The sequence below is a fragment of the Rana temporaria genome, chromosome 4, assembly GCF_905171775.1.
Source record: "Rana temporaria chromosome 4, aRanTem1.1, whole genome shotgun sequence".
NCBI lineage: Eukaryota > Metazoa > Chordata > Amphibia > Anura > Ranidae > Rana > Rana temporaria.
Window position 1 is genome coordinate 420,381,681 of NC_053492.1, and position 19,017 is coordinate 420,400,697.

The following is a 19,017-nucleotide window of genomic DNA, read 5'->3' on the forward strand; positions in this document are numbered from 1 at the left end:
CCACTTCTCTCCAGGTAAAACTTTAGGGACAGATTGATATTCTGCAAAAGGTACAGGGATTGGACGGCTGAGGACTGGGATAAAGTCATGTTCTCTGATGAATCCTCTTTTTTACGATTGTTTGGGGCACCTGGAAAAAGCTGTGTCTGGAGAAGAAAAGGTGAGCGCTGCCATCAGTCCTGTGTCATGCCAACAGTAAAGCATCCTGAGACCATTCAAGTGTGGGGTTGCTTCCCAGCCAAGGGAGTGGAGTGTTCACTCCCAATTTTTCCTAAGAACACAGCTATGAATAAAGAATGATACAAATACATCCTCTGAGAGCAACTTCTCCCAACCATCCAAGAACAGTTTGGTGATGAACAATGCCTATTCCAGCATGATGGAGCACCTTGCCAGAAGGAAAAAGTGATAACTAAGTGGCTTAGGGAACAAAACATTGAGATTTTGTGTCCATGGCCAGGCAGGTGAATAAAAATAATAATAATTCTGACAAGCTCCAAGCATTGATTGTGCAAGAATAGGCTGCCATCAGTCAGTCCCAGAAGTTGATGGACCGCATGCCTGGGCGAATTGCAGAGGATCTTAAAAAAGAAGGGTCAACACTGCAAATATCGACTCTTTACATAAACTTAATGTAATTGTCAATAAAAGCCTTTGACACTTATAATTATACTTTAGTATACCATCGTAACATCTGACAAAAAAAATCTAAAAACGCTGAAGCAGCAGACTTTGTAAAACTTAATTTTTGTGTAATTCTCAGGACTTTTGGCCAATGTTGTACAGCAGTGTGTTGCATTGCCATTACTTGTAAATACCACCCCAGCACACAAATCCCACGTCTTGCAGCACATGATAATGCACTACAGCACACATATGTGAATTTTTAAAACCCTTGAAAAAATGTTTTGCCATCTATGTCTTAAAATATTGAACTTTCATTTCCAGTGATTGGAACAATTAGAGAACATGATTCTCCCTAACTGGGACACAGAGAGCAATACAACCCTTAAAGCAGAGGTTCACCCAAATAACATCTATATCAGACCAACTTCTTTATACTTCTAACATGTACAGTCCGCATTTTATTTTTATTTTTTTACGCTGTACATACCGTATAATCTATGTTTGCAATCTGGCTTCCGGGTACTTCTCCCCGCGGGAGTAGGCGTTTCTATGCTGAGGAAGAATGTCCTCTGGGACAGTGGTCATCAACCCTGTCCTCAGGGCCCACTAACAGGCCAGGTTTTATGTATTACCTTGGGGAGATGCAGACTAGAATACTGCAGTCACTGAGCAGCAAATGATATCACCTGTGATGTATTTCAGTTATCTTGCAAACCTGGCCTGTTAGTGGGCCCTGAGGACGGGGTTGATGACCACTGCTCTGGGAGGTCGCTCAGATGATTGACGTCCTTTCAGAGAAAGTTCCCCCCCCCGGCGGATAAGGCCTCGCCCCCCGTATTGCGTAGGCGTGTCACGAGTCACGGCGTTTCCAAAAGAAGCCAAACATGAAGAATCTCTATACGGCACCTGCGCAGTCAGCTCTACACGGCTCCTAGTCGATGCGAAGGCGCCATAGAGAGCCGACTCGCAGCTCTGCATGTTCGGCTTTTTTTGGAAACGCTGTGACTCGTGACGCGCCTACGCAATACGGGGGGCGGGGCCTTATCCGCCGGGGGGGGGACTTTTTCTGAAAGGACGTCAATCATATGGGCGACCTCCCAGAGGACATTCCTCCTCCGCATAGAAACGCCTACTCCCGCGGAGAGAAGTACCCGGAAGCTAGATTGCAAATATAGATTGTACGGTATGTACAGCGTAAAAAAAGAAAAAAAAATGCGGACTGTACATGTTAGAAGTATAAAGAAGTTGGTCTGAGATAGATGGTATTTGGGTGAACCTCCGCTTTAACAATAGTTCTAACTCCTTATCCAAAGCCCTCAAAAAAAGTTTTGCCCTGAATTTACTTCAATGCCTCCTTACTCTATCCAAAAAAAAGTTTTGCCTATACATGCACCTTATACTGTGAAAATAGGTATTTCTTTGGCGATGAGCAGGTCAAAATAATGTTTTCCATATTTGTTGGTCCTGTACAGAGGTGACATTTCATTGTCCCTGGAGAAAATAGAATTATATGACACTTTAGGTGCTGAGGTAGCCATACAGACAGGGCCGTCTTAATAGCATCATGGGCCCCTGGGCAAAGTAATGCTCTGGGGGCCCTACAATGGTGACAGTGCAGGTAAACAGACATCAAGTAGGTAGGAGGCAGACTGCCTCCCCTGTGTATCTATCACTCTCAGTGCCATTATGGGGCAGCGTGGGCTAAAGGACCAGCTGCTTTGGGGAAAGTGCAGGGGCCCCCCCATGCAGCTGGGGCCCCTGGGCAGTGCCCAGGTGTGCCCTCTCATTAAGACCGCTCTGCATACAGAGGTAGCCATACTAAGGTGCAATAGTTTGACCTAAAGCTGAACTCCAGGCTAGACAATGCAAATAAAATATATGGCTGAGAGCTGTTTAACCTGCCTAAGGATTTGTATTTCTGTCCATCCAGCAGTGATATTTACGATACATAGCTCTGCCACACAGCACACAGAACAATCCTGTCTGACAGGGCAGGAGACTTGGCTTTTCTGTGCTGCAGTTTAATAATACTTAGGGCTCGTTTACACTTGCTTCAAAACATGGTTTCGGATGCGCTATTTTAAAGCTCTCTGAATGCCAGTCAACCACCTGTCACTAAATAAAATGATTAGCTTCCAGTCCTGCTAACACCACATTTGCTTTGCTTCAAAAATAATACCCCATGTTGCTTTAGTGGAGCTTCAAAGTCTTTAAAGCCTCAAAAGAAGTCTATAACAAAGCTCACTTGAAACACCTACAGCTTTCAATTCAGCTTTAGCTTTGCTTAGTTTTGGAGGTATTGCAGTTATAAGTTATCAACACACATACATACCTCCCAACTTTTCAACTTCACAATGAGGGACAAATGAGAATACCCCCCAAGCGAAGTTGTTGAGCAGGGGGGGGGGTCCGCGGATCAAAGTTGTTGAGTGGGGGGGGGGGGTCGGGTCAAAGTTGTTGAGCGGGGGGGCCGCGTCTAAAAGTCCGCGGATCAAAGTTGTTGAGCGGGGGGGGTTTAACGCGAATCGCGGAAAAATAGCGCTGCTCGCGGGACCGCAGGATTTATCGCGAATCGCGGGACTTTACCGCGAAATCAGGGACGGTTGGGAGGTATGCACATATAGGGCATATACCAAGCTTCTTTAAAGCTTAAAAAAATACATCACTGAAGCATCGCAGAAGCATCAAAAACACATACAAAAAGCATGTTGAAGCAGTAGGTGCTTTAATGTGTGTTGAAGTCTAACTAAGTGTACATGAGCCCTTACAGGTTTTGTCCCTCCTTAAAAACTATGACTGGACAGTGAAAGGAGAAGCAGCAGACTGCTGAGCACATCGGTCACTCTGCTCTCTTCTCCTGTTAGCATGTTCCTTGTTAACACATTAACTCTGCAGCACAGCGAATTGCTTGCTTGTGCCTTTTATATCTGTCTGGAGTTCAGCTTCAAAGGCATATGAGTGATATTTCTGGTATCCTTTCAGCTAGTCCACACTTTTTTTCATCATTCTATTACGTTGCACTCAGAAGTCCCATCACCTACATTGTGCTCATTGTGTTGCGCTGTGTTTGAGTGGAGTGTCATTGTGGGGTTTTGCTGTCATCATGTCGTCGGAGGGGAAGCTGCAGGCTCGGCTTTTGTTATCGTCTGCAGCTCCTTTTGTGCCGCTTTGATTTCATTTATTAGCTGATTTTGGTCCTTTGTCTCATCGTCCTGCTGAGTGGCAAAGCAAACTGACGTGTCTTCCCTTTGCCACATACAGAATCCCCGGACCCAGGACAGTCGGTCGATGTTCAGTGGTTCTGTCAGTATTCCGTCAATCACCAAGTCGCGCGGTGAGCCCGGCCGGTCAATGAGTGCCAGCAGTGGCCTCGCTGCAAGTAAGTGTTCACTGCCCACAGCAGCCACAGCAAAATATGTTCTCCCTACCACCGCAGCTAATGAGGGACCCAATCTACTAGTATTGGAGAATGCTTCTGCCCTTATTGGCTTCAAAATTGACCTGAAACGCTCAGTGCCATGATCATTGCAAACCTAAAGCTGGCCATACACATTAAAAACGTGATTTTACAATATCTATACAATCAAAACCCAATTCAAATTTATTATTTTTTTACCAGCCCAGCATTTGTTAAAGGCTCCTGTATCAGTCTATCCACATACGCTCTCCCTCCCCAGGCACTGCAGCTCACTGTGGGAGGTTTCAGTAACACAGGCAATGCTGTCCATCCTGGAAGCACAGGGTGGGGATAGGTGTGGCCAGACGCCGACTGACAAGATACAGACTTGTGAATCAGCAGTGACAATCCTAAAAGCCATGTAACATCTTCCATCCCACTTTAGTGTAAGCAGGCACAGCCTACATGAGGGCGACAGCTCTGCTCTGAATTCAGAAGCAGTTCAGCTTGTCGCATCATCACAGGAAGCTGCATTAGGTGGACTTCAGTGGCAGGATCAACAGGAAGTTTTGGGACTTTGCAGGGGGACTAAGGGAAAGCTGTGAGTGCAGATGTGCTCTAAATTATGTGCTGTGATACATATTTTTTAATGGAAGGCCATAATTCATTTTTATAATAAAAAAAGCACCTTTTATGTCACCTGGTGGTGTTCCCCTGCTGGTTTGAATGACGTTCATTCGATCCCCTCAAATACTTGGTTCACCCCTAAGCAGAGCTTTTTTTCTCAGAAAATAGGTGCAGGAACTCATCCACGGCCCTGTTAAGATTTCACAAACAGTAGAAGGGTCTTAAAGGGGCATTAAATACCAGAATTGCATTACATACAGAGTGCAGAGTTCAGGGGGGTTACACATAGAGTGCAGAGCTGTGACTTGTAAACACAGAAACCAGACTTCTGTGTTTACAAGTGATTGTGGTGAGCAGACACCAAAGGGTCTGAGCCAGAGGTGGTGGAACTGAGTTCCCCCAAGTTCCCCCTGAAAAAAAGCCCTGCCCCTAAGAATCATCTTGTTCTAATCGGGTACTTAATATAAAGCAAAGCAGTGAGACTCTGGTCTGTATTAGTACTGATCTAATGAGGGATTGTTGGAGCTCAACTACTAAACTAAAAGTTCAGCTGTTTGCATTTCTAGAAATGATAACCCTTTGGATGCTATGCATGCTGATGTACACCAAATAATGTGCTTTATTCCCCAACAGAACCGACTTGGTTTGTAACAAATGGTCTTCCTTTGCCTCCAGGGTCATCGCAAAACGGTAGTGCGCTACGGCGAGAATTCTCGGGAGGGAGTTATGGAGCAAAGCGGCAGCCTATGACGTCGCCGTCCGATGGGTCTCTATCTTCTGGAGGACTTGACCAAGGAAGTGATGCCCCAGCTCGGGAATATGAAAGAGAGGTGAGCAATGAGTGCACACATAAGATTTCTCAATCTTAAACGGGTTGTAAAGGTTTTTATTTTCTAAATAGGTTCCATTAAAGGGTCACTAAAGGAATTTTTTTTTTTCGCTAAATAGCTTCCTTTACCTTACTGCAGTCCTGGTTTCATGTCCTCATTGTTCGTTTTTGCTTTGATGTTGCAGTAATTCCTCTCTGTTCTGGACACTTCCTGGTTGTCTGTTTCCTGATCACCACAGTACTGGGAGATTTCTCACCGTGGTGACTAATCAAGGAGGTGTGATTAAAACCCCTCAGCACCAATCTAGTTTCGTTTTGCAAAACCTTCACTGGCCTCTATTGGCTATCTGGCTCTGTACATCAGAGAACCAGGAAACAACAGAAAAAACTAAACTAAACTAAACTAAACTGCAGGCACATTATATGATTGATTTTCTATGTTTAATCATTTTTAAAAGGAATCAGTTAACTATTATGTCTCTATACCATGTAAACAGTCATTTCGGCAAAAAAAAAAAAAATCCTTTAGTGACCCTTTAAGCTAGTGCATTGTTGGTTCAGTTACCTTTTCCTTCAATTTCCTTCTAAATGTTTTTTTTTCTTTGTCTGAATTTCTCACTTCCTGTTTCTCTTTTGTAATCTGTTCAGTAAGCTGTTCTGGCTGACTAACCACCGCTCGGATGATGGTGGCAAGTTTACTAAGGAGGAACAGGAAGTGAGAAATTCAGACAAAGAAATAAAAATGTTAGAAGGGAAATCAAAGGAAAAATGCATTAGCTTAAAGGAACCTATTTAGAAAATAAAAAACAAACCTTTACAACCCCGTTAAGCTAGTGCATTGTTGGTTCACTTACCTTTTCCTTCAATTTTCCTTCTAAATGTTTTTTGTCTGTGTCTGAATTTCTCACTTCCTGTTCCTCCTCAGTATGCTTGCCCCCATCGTTCGAGCCGTTCTGGCTGGAGGTTAGTCAGCGTGCTCGCCCCCTCACTTGGGACTACATCCCTGCGGGGAGATGCTGTGAACATTCTCCCCTGACTAACCCCCAGCCAGAACGGCTCGGATGATGGGGGCAAGCTTACTGAAGAGGAACAGGAAGTGAGAAATTCAGACAAAGAAAAAAAAACATTTAGAAGGGAAATTGAAGGAAAATGTAAGTGAACCAACAATGCACTAGCTTAAAGGAACCTATTTAGAAAATAAAAAACAAACCTTTACAATCCCTTTAACTAAAGGCAAAAGTCTTTTTTTCTTAATTTTGGATTAAAGGAGAGGGATTAGAACATCTGTCAGGGTATTATTGCTGTCTGTGCCCATGTTAGGGAGATTTACCCTCTCTATTTATCCTGTTTATCATTATCACCAAGAGGAAAAGTGAAACAAAATCCCTAATTTTGAGTTGTCACCAGAAGAGGGAATGAGGGGGAATCTTCTAATGGGGACATTAGTTCTGATGACAACCAATAACGCCAGTCAATTTGGAGGGATTTCCTCTCATTTCCTGTTTTTAGCTATGGGACAGGAAGTGAAGGGAAGTCTCTGCAGTAGGACACAAGAAAAAAAAACTGACAAACTAAAAAACATTCCCTTGTGAAATCCAAAATGGAAAAATATATTTTTTCTTTAGTTTCACCTAAAACATAGGGTTCTGGCCGTCTGTGTCCCATTCTTTTTCTAGATTGTCAAAAACATTCTAGACATGTTTTCCTCTGAAGCAGCACTCCTGGTATGCTATATTCTCTGTGCTGGTTTGGATCTCCCTTGCTGGACAGCTCTAGCAATACAAATAGTTTTCATATGTTTTCAGCACACATGTTAAGGGGTTACTACATACAGATGTCATAATGTTTCCAAACCTGGTTTAATAACATGCAATATATATATATATATATATATATATATATATATATATATATATATATATATATATATATATATATATATATATATATACACACATACAGTATCTCACAAAAGTGAGTACACCCCTCACATTTTTGAAAATATTTTATTATATCTTTTCATGTGACAACACTGAAGAAATTACACTTTTGCTACAATGTAAAGTATTGAGTGTTCAGTTTGTATAACAGTGTGGATTTGCTGCCCCCTCAAAATAACTCATCACACAGCCGTTAATGTCTAAACCGCTGGCAACAAAAGTGAATACAGTTAAAATGTCCAAATTGGGCCTAATTAGCCATTTTCCCTCCCCAGTGTCATGTGACTCATTCGTGTTACAAGGTCTCAGGTGTGAATAGGGAGCAGGTGTGTTAAATTTGGTGTTATTGCTCTCTCTCATACTAGTCACTGGAAGTTCAACATGGCACCTCATGGCAAAGAACTCTGAAGATCTAAAAAAAATAATTTTTGCTCTACATAAGATGGCCTAGGCTATACAGAATACTTTAGTAATCCCAAAGGGAAATAAGAAGATTGCCAAGACCCTAAAAAGCTGGAGCTGCAGCACAGTAGCCAAGACCATATAGCGGTTTACCAGGACAGGTTCCACTCAGAGCAGGCCTCGTCATGGTCGACCAAAGAAGTTGAGTGTATGTGCTCGGCATCATTTTCAGAGGCTGTCTTTGGGAAATAGATGTATGAGTGCTGCCAGCATTGCTGCAGAGGTGGGGGGTCAGCCTGTCAGTGCTTAGACCATACGCTGCATCAAATTGGTCTGCATGGCTGTTGTCACAGAAGGAAGCCTCTTCTAAAGATGATGCACAAGAAAGCCCACAAACCGTTTTGCAGAAGACAAGCAGACTAAGGAAATGGATAACTGGAATTATGTCCTGTGGTCTGATGAGGCCAAGATAAACTTATTTGGTTCAGATGGTTTCAAGCATGTGTGGCAAATACCAGGTGAGGAGTACAAAGACAAGTGTATTTTGCCTGCAGTCAAGCATAGTGGTGGGAGTGTCATGGTCTGGGGTTGCATGAGTGCTGCCGGCACTGAGGAGCTACAGTTCATTGAGCGAACCATGAATGCCAACATGTACTGTGACATACCGAAGCAGAGCATGACCCCCTCCTTTTGGATACTGGGCCGCAGGGCAGTATTCTAACATAATGACCCCAAACACATTGATGGACTGGCCAAGCATGTCTCCAGACCTAAACCCTATTGAGCATCTGTGGGGCATCCCAAAATGGAAGGTTGAGCAGCGCAAGGTCTCTAACATCCACCAGCTCTGTGATGTCATTGTGGAGGAGTGGAAGAGGACTCCAGTGACAACCTGTGAATCTCTGGTGAACTCCATGCCCAAGAGGGTTAAGGCAGCGCTGTAAAATAATGGTGGCCACACAAAATATTGACACTTTGGGTCCAATTTGGACATTTTCAGTTAGGGGTGTACTCACTTTTGTTGCCAGTGGTTTAGACATTAATGGCTGTGTGTTGTTATTTTGAGGGGACAGCAAATTTACACTGTTCTACAAGCTGTACACTCACTACTTTACATTGTAGTAAAGTGTAATTTCTTCAGTTTTGTCACATGAAAAGATATAATAAAATATTTACAAAAATGTGAGGCGTGTGTGTATATATATCTATATATATATATGTATGTATGTGTGTATCTCCCTCTCCCTAGCCCCCTTCCACCCTGCCCTCCCGTGGCTGCAGCAGTGAAAATCTAGTGCAGGAATGTACATGTCTGTGCACTAACTGCCCCCAATAGATTTGAATTGAGCATTGCTCCTGCAGTACAGGTGCGAATGCGAGTGTGGTAGCACCATTTTTAGAAGAGTGGGTTACAGACACCATAGGAGGCTGCAGCCATTGGAGGAGGTAAACATGGACCTGGTAGGGGGAATGGCACAACTAAATGTAAAGGGGGAAGGTATGAGAGGGTTGGATTTTTTGATGTGAACATGTACTTTACATCTTAAAATACAGGTTCCCTTCAGTATTTTATCCTTACTTTGTTGTAGTGCAACAGTTATCACCATTGCCTTTTTATAATGATCTGGTGATCACCTTTGCTCACCCCTTTGTAAAATGGGAGGAATTCTCAAATACACCCACTGCAGATTCCTCATGGTCTAGAGAAAGTCTGATGAGACAGTACTCTGAAGCTTTAATTTGACTGATTTAAAGGAAGCAGAGACCGGGGAATTTGTACTTCACATGCTTCAGGAAACACCCTCCCACTGAACATGTGAGGACCTGTCTGAAATCTGCTTGCAGTGGATAACAGAAAATTTAGATTACATTACAGTTTATTGAAAGTATTGTTTAGTACATCGACCTGATGTACTTACCATATTTTCAATGAACGCCTTTTAATCTACCTTCAAGATTGCATTTCTTTGGACATCGGGTGCTCCTTTCTGCCTACTTTTCCAATTGTACACATGAAAACGACCATAAAGCCGTACCCCAAGAGAGTCAAGCCATTATCCAATAGTGGGCACAACCCGCTGATGAAATTCCTTCCTACTTGCCAACACAGCCTTCCACCCATCCACAACCAGTGACTGATCCAGACAGCCGAGTGCGGGCTCCAGCACAAACATGCAATTAGAGGGAAGGAAGAGGACATGGTGGTTGGGCATGAATGAGGCATCTAAACAGGCAGTTATTCAGGCAGTTTCATATATATATATCTGTACAAATAAACATGTTTTCTTGCTACTTTTGTGATTTGCTTTTTTTTGTTTACTTAAAACAGGCAACAAACTTTGACTTGGGCAGAAGTACATTTTAAACTGGTGCAGAACTACTTTTGACCATTAGAGGGGGTAATTCTGATTAGAAACTGCTAGTATATTTGATATTCTCTAATTGCACCTTTCACACACTGTGTGCTGCCTCTCACAGAACACGTCTTTGTAAACTCACTCCACTTCAAGGTAAAAGGTATCTAAAGCCAATAGTTATGAAGTTAGTTTTGGATAGAGTGAGGAAATATTAGAACTCCTATGAGGTCATTATTACTGCATCCCGCTGGGAACATTTGTCCTGGTGACTGTACTACATTTTACAGTTGTCACCGCAATGGGAGTGGTAGGGATATCTCCGTTGGTGACATATGTTCCAGTGACTGTTTTCTAAGAGGATATTTGACATCACTTTGTAGAGATTTCCGCTTACTTCATGTTTATGAAGGACAGACAGCAATGGGAAATCTTGCAAATGATACGAGGCAGCAGAAGAACTAGACAGGGATTTTGGCTTTAGATATACTTTATGGCTTGACTGCACTACATTATCTGTATGTTAGAATTACACGCAAGCAACAGTTTGGCATTAGGAATCTGTTAAGTGCACATAGCCTGGCTGGCCCAGAACTTCTGCTTTTAATTCTGGTCTTGCTTGAGTACACCTGTTCCTCCTGGCGGTGTAAAACCCTCTGGTAATGAAAACCTGAGTATACCTTGTCTTCCTGACATTGTAGAAAGCGCTGGTGGTGGAAACCCAAGTATATCCAGTCCTCCTGGTGGTGTAGAACCCTTTTTGTTAACAGTAACTTCCATACACCCAATCCCCTGGGCAGTGTACGATCCTCTGGTAGAAGAGACCTGATCACACTTGTTCCTCCTGGCAGTGTAGAACCCACTAGTAGCTGAGACCTGATCACACTTTTTCCTCCTGGCAGTGTAGAACCCACCAGTAGCTGAGACCTGAGAACACTTGTTCCTCCTGGCAGTGTAGAACCCACTAGTAGCTGAGACCTGAGAACACTTGTTCCTCCTGGCAGTGTAGAACCCACTAGTAGCTGAGACCTGAGAACACTTGTTCCTCCTGGCAGTGTAGAACCCACTAGTAGCTGAGACCTGAGAACACTTGTTCCTCCTGGCAGTGTAGAACCCACTAGTAGCTGAGACCTGAGAACACTTGTTCCTCCTGGCAGTGTAGAACCCACCAGTAGCTGAGACCTGATCACACTTGTTCCTCCTGGCAGTGTAGAACCCACCAGTAGCTGAGACCTGATCACACTTGTTCCTCCTGGCAGTGTAGAACCCACCAGTAGCTGAGACCTGAGAACACTTGTTCCTCCTGGCAGTGTAGAACCCACCAGTAGCTGAGACCTGAGAACACTTGTTCCTCCTGGCAGTGTAGAACCCACCAGTAGCTGAGACCTGAGAACACTTGTTCCTCCTGGCAGTGTAGAACCCACCAGTAGCTGAGACCTGAGAACACTTGTTCCTCCTGGCAGTGTAGAACCCACTAGTAGCTGAGACCTGATCACACTTGTTCCTCCTGGCAGTGTAGAACCCACCAGTAGCTGAGACCTGAGAACACTTTTTCCTCCTGGCAGTGTAGAACCCACCAGTAGCTGAGACCTGAGAACACTTGTTCCTCCTGGCAGTGTAGAACCCACTAGTAGCTGAGACCTGAGAACACTTGTTCCTCCTGGCAGTGTAGAACCCACTAGTAGCTGAGACCTGATCACACTTGTTCCTCCTGGCAGTGTAGAACCCACCAGTAGCTGAGACCTGAGAACACTTGGTCCTCCTGGCAGTGTAGAACCCACTAGTAGCTGAGACCTGAGAACACTTGTTCCTCCTGGCAGTGTAGAACCCACTAGTAGCTGAGACCTGAGAACACTTGGTCCTCCTGGCAGTGTAGAACCCACCAGTAGCTGAGACCTGAGAACACTTGTTCCTCCTGGTAGTGTAGAACCCACCAGTAGCTGAGACCTGAGAACACTTGTTCCTCCTGGCAGTGTAGAACCCACCAGTAGCTGAGACCTGAGAACACTTGGTCCTCCTGGCAGTGTAGAACCCACCAGTAGCTGAGACCTTAGAACACTTGGTCCCCCTGATGGTGTAGAACCCACCAGTAGCTGAGACCTGAGAACACTTGTTCCTCCTGGCAGTGTAGAACCCACCAGTAGCTAAAACCTGAGAACACTTGTTCCTCCTGGCAGTGTAGAACCCACCAGTAGCTGAGACCTTAGAACACTTGTTCCTCCTGGCAGTGTAGAACCCACCAGTAGCTGAGACCTGAGAACACTTGTTCCTCCTGGCAGTGTAGAACCCACCAGTAGCTGAGACCTGAGAACACTTGTTCCTCCTGGCAGTGTAGAACCCACCAGTAGCTGAGACCTGAGAACACTTGTTCCTCCTGGCAGTGTAGAACCCACCAGTAGCTGAGACCTGAGAACACTTGGTCCTCCTGGCAGTGTAGAACCCACCAGTAGCTGAGACCTGAGAACACTTGTTCCTCCTGGCAGTGTAGAACCCACCAGTAGCTGAGACCTGAGAACACTTGTTCCTCCTGGCAGTGTAGAACGCACTAGTAGCTGAGACCTTAGAACACTTGTTCCTCCTGGCAGTGTAGAACCCACCAGTAGCTGAGACCTGAGAACACTTGTTCCTCCTGGCAGTGTAGAACCCACTAGTAGCTGAGACCTTAGAACACTTGTTCCTCCTGGCAGTGTAGAACCCACCAGTAGCTGAGACCTGAGAACACTTGTTCCTCCTGGCAGTGTAGAACCCACCAGTAGCTGAGACCTGAGAACACTTGTTCCTCCTGGCAGTGTAGAACCCACCAGTAGCTGAGACCTGAGAACACTTGTTCCTCCTGGCAGTGTAGAACCCACCAGTAGCTGAGACCTGAGAACACTTGTTCCTCCTGGCAGTGTAGAACCCACCAGTAGCTGAGACCTGAGAACACTTGGTCCTCCTGGCAGTGTAGAACCCACCAGTAGCTGAGACCTTAGAACACTTGGTCCTCCTGGCAGTGTAGAACCCACCAGTAGCTGAGACCTGAGAACACTTGTTCCTCCTGGCAGTGTAGAACCCACTAGTAGCTGAGACCTTAGAACACTTGTTCCTCCTGGCAGTGTAGAACCCACCAGTAGCTGAGAACACTTGTTCCTCCTGGCAGTGTAGAACCCACCAGTAGCTGAGACCTGAGAACACTTGGTCCTCCTGGCAGTGTAGAACCCACCAGTAGCTGAGACCTGAGAACACTTGGTCCTCCTGGCAGTGTAGAACCCACCAGTAGCTGAGACCTTAGAACACTTGTTCCTCCTGATGGTGTAGAACCCTTTGGTGTTGCAGAGCCCTCTGTTCGTTGTAACCTCAGTACATTCGCTCCTCCTGGTATTATGGAACCTTTTGGTAGCAGAGACCTGAATACACCTCGTCGTCCTGGCAATGTAGTACCCTTGAGAAGTACTGACCTGATTATGCCTGGTCCGCCTGATGGTGTAGAACCCACTTTGGTGTTGTAGAACCCACTGTTGTTGTTTTTTTTATCAAGATGTATTTATTAAAGAGGATCTTCAGTCCCACCCAAGAAAACTAGAAGCCAGCAGCTTCAAATACTGTAGCTTCTGAGTTTTAATATACGGGCACTTACCTGTCCAGGAATCCAGCGATGTCGGCACCCCAGCCGATTCTTCAGTTGGCTTCAGGTGTAGGCACCAGCATCTTCAGTAAAGAAAAGCAGCATTGAAGCCTTCAGGCTTCACAGACGGTTCCCTACTGTGCATGGGCAAGTTGCGCTGTGCTTTCTGAATGGTCCTGACGTCTTCTGTGACCTGTGCGTGTCCTAGAAGGCAGCAGGGAAAAGGAGGAGGGACCGGACATACTCAAAAGATCGCAGCAGCGATCTTACCTGAAAGTGAGAACGCATACCCGACGACAAAACCAAATGTGACAATGGAGGGGGGGTTGTTTGTGCGAACAAGTGGTGCTTTGTCTTTTGGTTTGAGCTTTGCTTTAAGTAAAAATGGGTATAAAACATAACAAGAAACCACAATGAGTTGACACGGTACAGGTCAGCACATTAATGATAAATAAGGTAGAAGCCACTGTTAGTGATGACCTTGGTACACTCGATCCCCTGAAAGAAATGTGCATACATGGAAGAGCACCAGACCAAGTAAGAGTCCAATTTCATTTATTGGCATTGTGCTAAAAGACAACCAACATGTTTCAGGGGTCAAAGAAACTCCCCCTTCATCAGGGCTGCAACAAAATATAATAGAATGTATATATAATTGTGACTGGTAAAATCATGAGCCTAACAATCCTAAAACATCATGGATAACATACGCAGGATTTTATCCAACACAATTATATTATGTTGGGGCCCTGATGAAGTGGGAGCTCCTTTGACCCCTGAAACGCGTTGGCTTTCTTTTCGCACAATACCAATAAATGAAATTGACTATTTTATCTTTTGGTCTGGTGTTCCTTCCATGTGTGCATTTTTTTTTTTCTGGTAATCTGCTGGGGAACCTTGTCTGTCGTGAGCAGACAAACTTAAGTCAATGGGCTCTTCAAATGTTTTTGTCCTCTCACCACTTTGTATAAACTTATATCAGAGTTCCAGCACCTCTTGGATCCCCCCCCCCCCCCCCCCGATCCTCCTGGCAGTGTAGAACCTTCTAGTCAGAGGCGGCTCTAGGCTTTGTGAGGCCTTAGGCAAAACTTGGACATGAGGCCCAACTCATGCCTATAATGGGAAAAAGTATTACATTTTTAGTGCAAAATGCTTGCATGAAGAGATTGGTCCTGCACATCCGCAGGCAGTGCCATCATTCTTCCCGATGCTGGGCTCTCCTCTTCCTCCATCGGCTAATTAAGCGGTCGCGAGGCCGCTGTGAGCGCGAGGCCTTAGGCGACCTCCTAATTTGCCTAATTAAAGAGCCGCCTCTGCTTCTAGTAGTAGAGACATGAGTACATCTAGTCCTCCTGGTGTGTAGAACTCTATGATAGCAGAAACCTGGTATTTTGGGAACATCTAATCCTGAACTGGTGATACTGAAGGCAACTTATTACCTGATCACATTGAAATACATTTTGCACTGTAACTGCAAGCTGCATGATCACTTACAGGCCCTCTGAAAGACTTGCTCAAACTGGCAATACAAAATATATAATTTGGGTGAAGGTGTATCTTGGATAGCATTGGTACAGTAGAGCTTTTTTGAAACGGGAAATATTCACACGTCTAAATCCTTCACATATCCCACAAATGGGAGAAATAATTCCTCATTTGGGACAGTGGGAGGAGCCATGCACATTATTTTTTTTATCCCTTAATGGCCAAATTTACATTATTGGTGTATCATGCAAATATAGCCTAATATTAAAAGACATTTATTTCAATCTCTGTAATATTTAGCTATATCTCCACTATACACCAATAGTTCTGGAAGAGCATTTTCAGTTTGGGGTTTAAAGGAATGATTTGCATGACTCTGCCCTCTGTTCTGAAATGAGCAATAATCCTCTTGGTTTTGTAATATGTGACGGAATAAATCACGTGAATACCTTCTGTTCTAAGAAGGCTTTACTGCACAACGCACCGATGCTGTTGGAGGAATTTTCTAAGATTTTAAGTGATTCCTTTAGTCTTAAAGGGCTGACCATAATCTTAAAGTGTTACTAAACCCACAACGGTAAAATCAGTCTGTATATGCAGTATACAGTAGCATGCTTGTTATACTCACTGTGGAACCTAAGGGGATAATCATCTGCATTATGTAAAAAAGGCTGTTTGATCCTGTCTTCTCTGATTTTCCCCTTCCACTGTCCCCAATCCATCTATTGATGGTACAGAGGCTAGGGACAAGCTGCTCAGTTTGATGCGTATTGCTAGAGAGTTTTTCTTGGGAGAGTGCATGTGATCAGCACGGGGTCAATGAGCACTGGACAGACAGAAGAGAATAAAAACTCCTCCTCAGGGGCGGACTGACAACTCATGGGGCCCCCGGGCAATAGAAGATTATGGGGCCCCTGTGCTTACAGATGGCCACCATGCCAGGAGGCAGTGCAGAGGCGAGGCAGCTAAAATCTCAGGATTTTCACATCAAAAGCATGTCGGTTTCGTACATATCAGGGACAGATGTAAAAAAAAAACCACAGATTTTTACATACTGTCCCTGGTTTTATTGAGCCTGGCAACCCTGATGGGGCCCCCTAGTGGCATGGGGCCCTCGGGCAGTGCCCGAGAGCCCCAATGGTCAGTCCGCCCCTGCTCCTCCTACAAGCTTTAACCAAACACTGATAGAAGTCACAAGACTGCTATATACTGCAGATGAAAAAGATATTTAGCAGTTTATTTTTACTAAAACTATTGCATCCCCATGGTCTGTGTACTGTGGGAGACCAGATCTAGTGAATGGAGGGTCCTTGGTTTAGTAACACTTTAATAATTGCCCATAGGATAGCAGTAGAAATATTTGTCTTGTTGTCTAAAGTTGCTTTGTAACCTCTTCATTTCTTGTTGGTCACCAGGACTCGGACTCACCAAGACATTCGACGGCCTCCAACAGCTCCAACCTCAGCAGCCCACCAAGCCCGGTGTCCCCTCACAAGACCAAGAGCAGTTCCTTAGAGAGTTCGGACCATGTCAGCTGGGACGCATGAACTTCACGCCCCTCACCGCTGCTTAAAAAAGAACCGCCTAAAATCCAGCTTGTCCGGGACTGGCGTGGAGGGGCCCCCCGATATCTTACACAGCTCAACAACGCAGCACCGTGATGCCTGGGACTCGTAAGGAGGCAGCTTGTTGTGGAACAAACCTTCTAGCTAGTAGAATTGGTTGCTTTTCACACAGTTTACAATGTGGCTTTGTTGCCATAAAATCCATTAGCCACAAGGAAAGGCAGCAACAAGCTCGAAAATGGTGCACACAGGAAACAACCATTTTGGGGGAGAACGGTGGGGAATTGTGGGATGGGAGTTAGGGGGAGGGGGAGATCCAGTGCCGCCCCCGGTAGCAGCCCTCAGACTTGAGGAATCGGCACTGTGTCACCTCTCCCTCTCGCGGGACCTCAGACATTGAATGTTACCCCGGCTGTCCGTTCACCCCCCCTCCCCCACCTTGCGTCATCGGTAACGTATTTTACTATGAAAGAGTTTAATCTAAATAGTACATCGCATATGTATATATAAGGATGATGTATTCCTCTGAGAGTAGAGCATATTTAAAGAAAAAAAAAAAAAAAGAGAGAGAGAGAGATTCTGTAATTTTAATGACGGATTGTTTGCGTTCATGATTGCTATTGGATAAACCAGCTTAACTCAACACTTTCCATACAATCACACTTTTTGTTTTTTAAGGTTTGACTCACACGGTCGCTCATAGGTCATTTATAGTCATCCACGCCATATTATCCATGTTGGTGTCCCCAATAAAGGGAGTACACACTTTCAGCTAGTATGATGGAAGATGCTGCCAGCTAAGGTTAGCCATAAGGGATCACATTGGTGGTCTGGAAATCCTTTTTTTTTTTTTAGGCAGAGAGCAGCTACCTTATGCTTTGCCTAGCAGGAGGTGGGTCCTCCACAAATAAAGTTAGCAATGCTTCTTTAAAGCGGTGGTTCACCCTCATTACCAACATTTTAGCATTAAATAAGGCATAGTAGCGGGAGCTACAGTATGCCTGTATTTATTTTTTTGCCCCGTACTCACTGTGCAATCGTATAGATAAGATTCCGACTCCCCGCGGGGAATGGGCGTTCCTATCCAGAGGGAGGATGATTGACGGCCGTCTATGGCACGTCACGCTCCCCGAAGATAGCCGGAGTAGGTCTTGGCTCTTCACGGCGCTATACGGCGCCTGCGCACAGGCTATGCGCAGGCGCCGTGAAGAGCCAAGTCCTATTTCGGCTATTTCCGGAGAAGCGTGACGTGCCATAGCCGGCCGTCAATCACCTTCCCCCTGGATAGGAACGCCCATTCCCCGCGGGGAGTCGGAATCTTCTATAGAGGATTGCACAGTGAGTACGGGGCTCGCGCTACTATGCCTAATTTTATGCTAGAAGAATTTTTTTTTTTTTTTTTTTTTTTATAGGGTGAACCCCCGCTTTAAAGTCAACCTGAAAGCCATTTTAAACTTTTGAAAGTCCTTCCTGAGAGCAGACACCGTTTTTAGGTGTCCTGTGTGACCCCTGATCTTCATTTCACTATGTAACGAAGTCTCAATTAGGCCCTGCCCTCAAAGCTAAGCCCTGCCCACTTGTCATCTCCCTATCCAAGGACAGACCCATTGTGACCACAGAAGTCCTTTCATTGGAGAGTAGGGTTTATTGTTGAGTGGAGTTGTGTTCCGAGGGTAAGCCTAAGTACAGGCCCATACACACGATTGGACTATCTGACAACAACGGTCCGACGGACAATCCGACCGTCTGTATGCTCCATCGGACAATTGTCCGGTTTTTCAACAGACAAATGTTCGCTGTGCATGCTCTCAAACTTTCCGACAACAAATGTCCGATGGAGGATCATCCGATCGCGTGTACACAAGTCCATCGGACAAACACGCATGCTCCGAACCAATGCTAAACATCAGACAACAATAGCAGAAGTTGCCCAAAGGGTGGCGGTAAAGAGCTGAAAACCATGTGATTTGGTGAATGTTGACTGAAAATGTTCTGTGTGTATGCATACCAAGTTCACGGCCAACGCCCCTTTGGACAAAAAAATCCACGGAAAAGTCAGATGGAAGTCCGATCGTGTGTATGAGGCTTTAAATGGTAGAGACTCTTGTTAGAATCAGAAGGGCACACGCTTTGGGGCTCTCAGTCTACAAAGTGCTAGATCTAAAGGTATGTGTCAGCACAGTTTGG

The 19,017-nt window shown here is 45.0% G+C and overlaps 1 protein-coding gene across 7 annotated transcripts in view; it reads left to right on the top strand.

Moving 5' to 3' along the window:
* CDC42BPA (CDC42 binding protein kinase alpha) overlaps nucleotides 1-17,398 on the top strand; it is a 363,756-nt gene extending 346,358 nt beyond the window's left edge. For 5 of the 7 annotated variants that reach the window (XM_040351326.1, XM_040351329.1, XM_040351327.1 and 2 more), the window contains 3 exons: nucleotides 3,889-4,006; nucleotides 5,327-5,481; nucleotides 16,681-17,398. In XM_040351326.1, coding sequence (XP_040207260.1) covers nucleotides 3,889-4,006; nucleotides 5,327-5,481; nucleotides 16,681-16,812 — 405 coding nt within the window. In that variant the 3' untranslated portion in view covers nucleotides 16,813-17,398. Of the gene's footprint in view, nucleotides 1-3,888; nucleotides 4,007-5,326; nucleotides 5,482-16,680 lie in introns of those variants that run through there. The other 2 variants (XM_040351332.1, XM_040351331.1) reach the window with 2 other exon arrangements.
* Nucleotides 17,399-19,017: the final 1,619 nt, after the last annotated feature.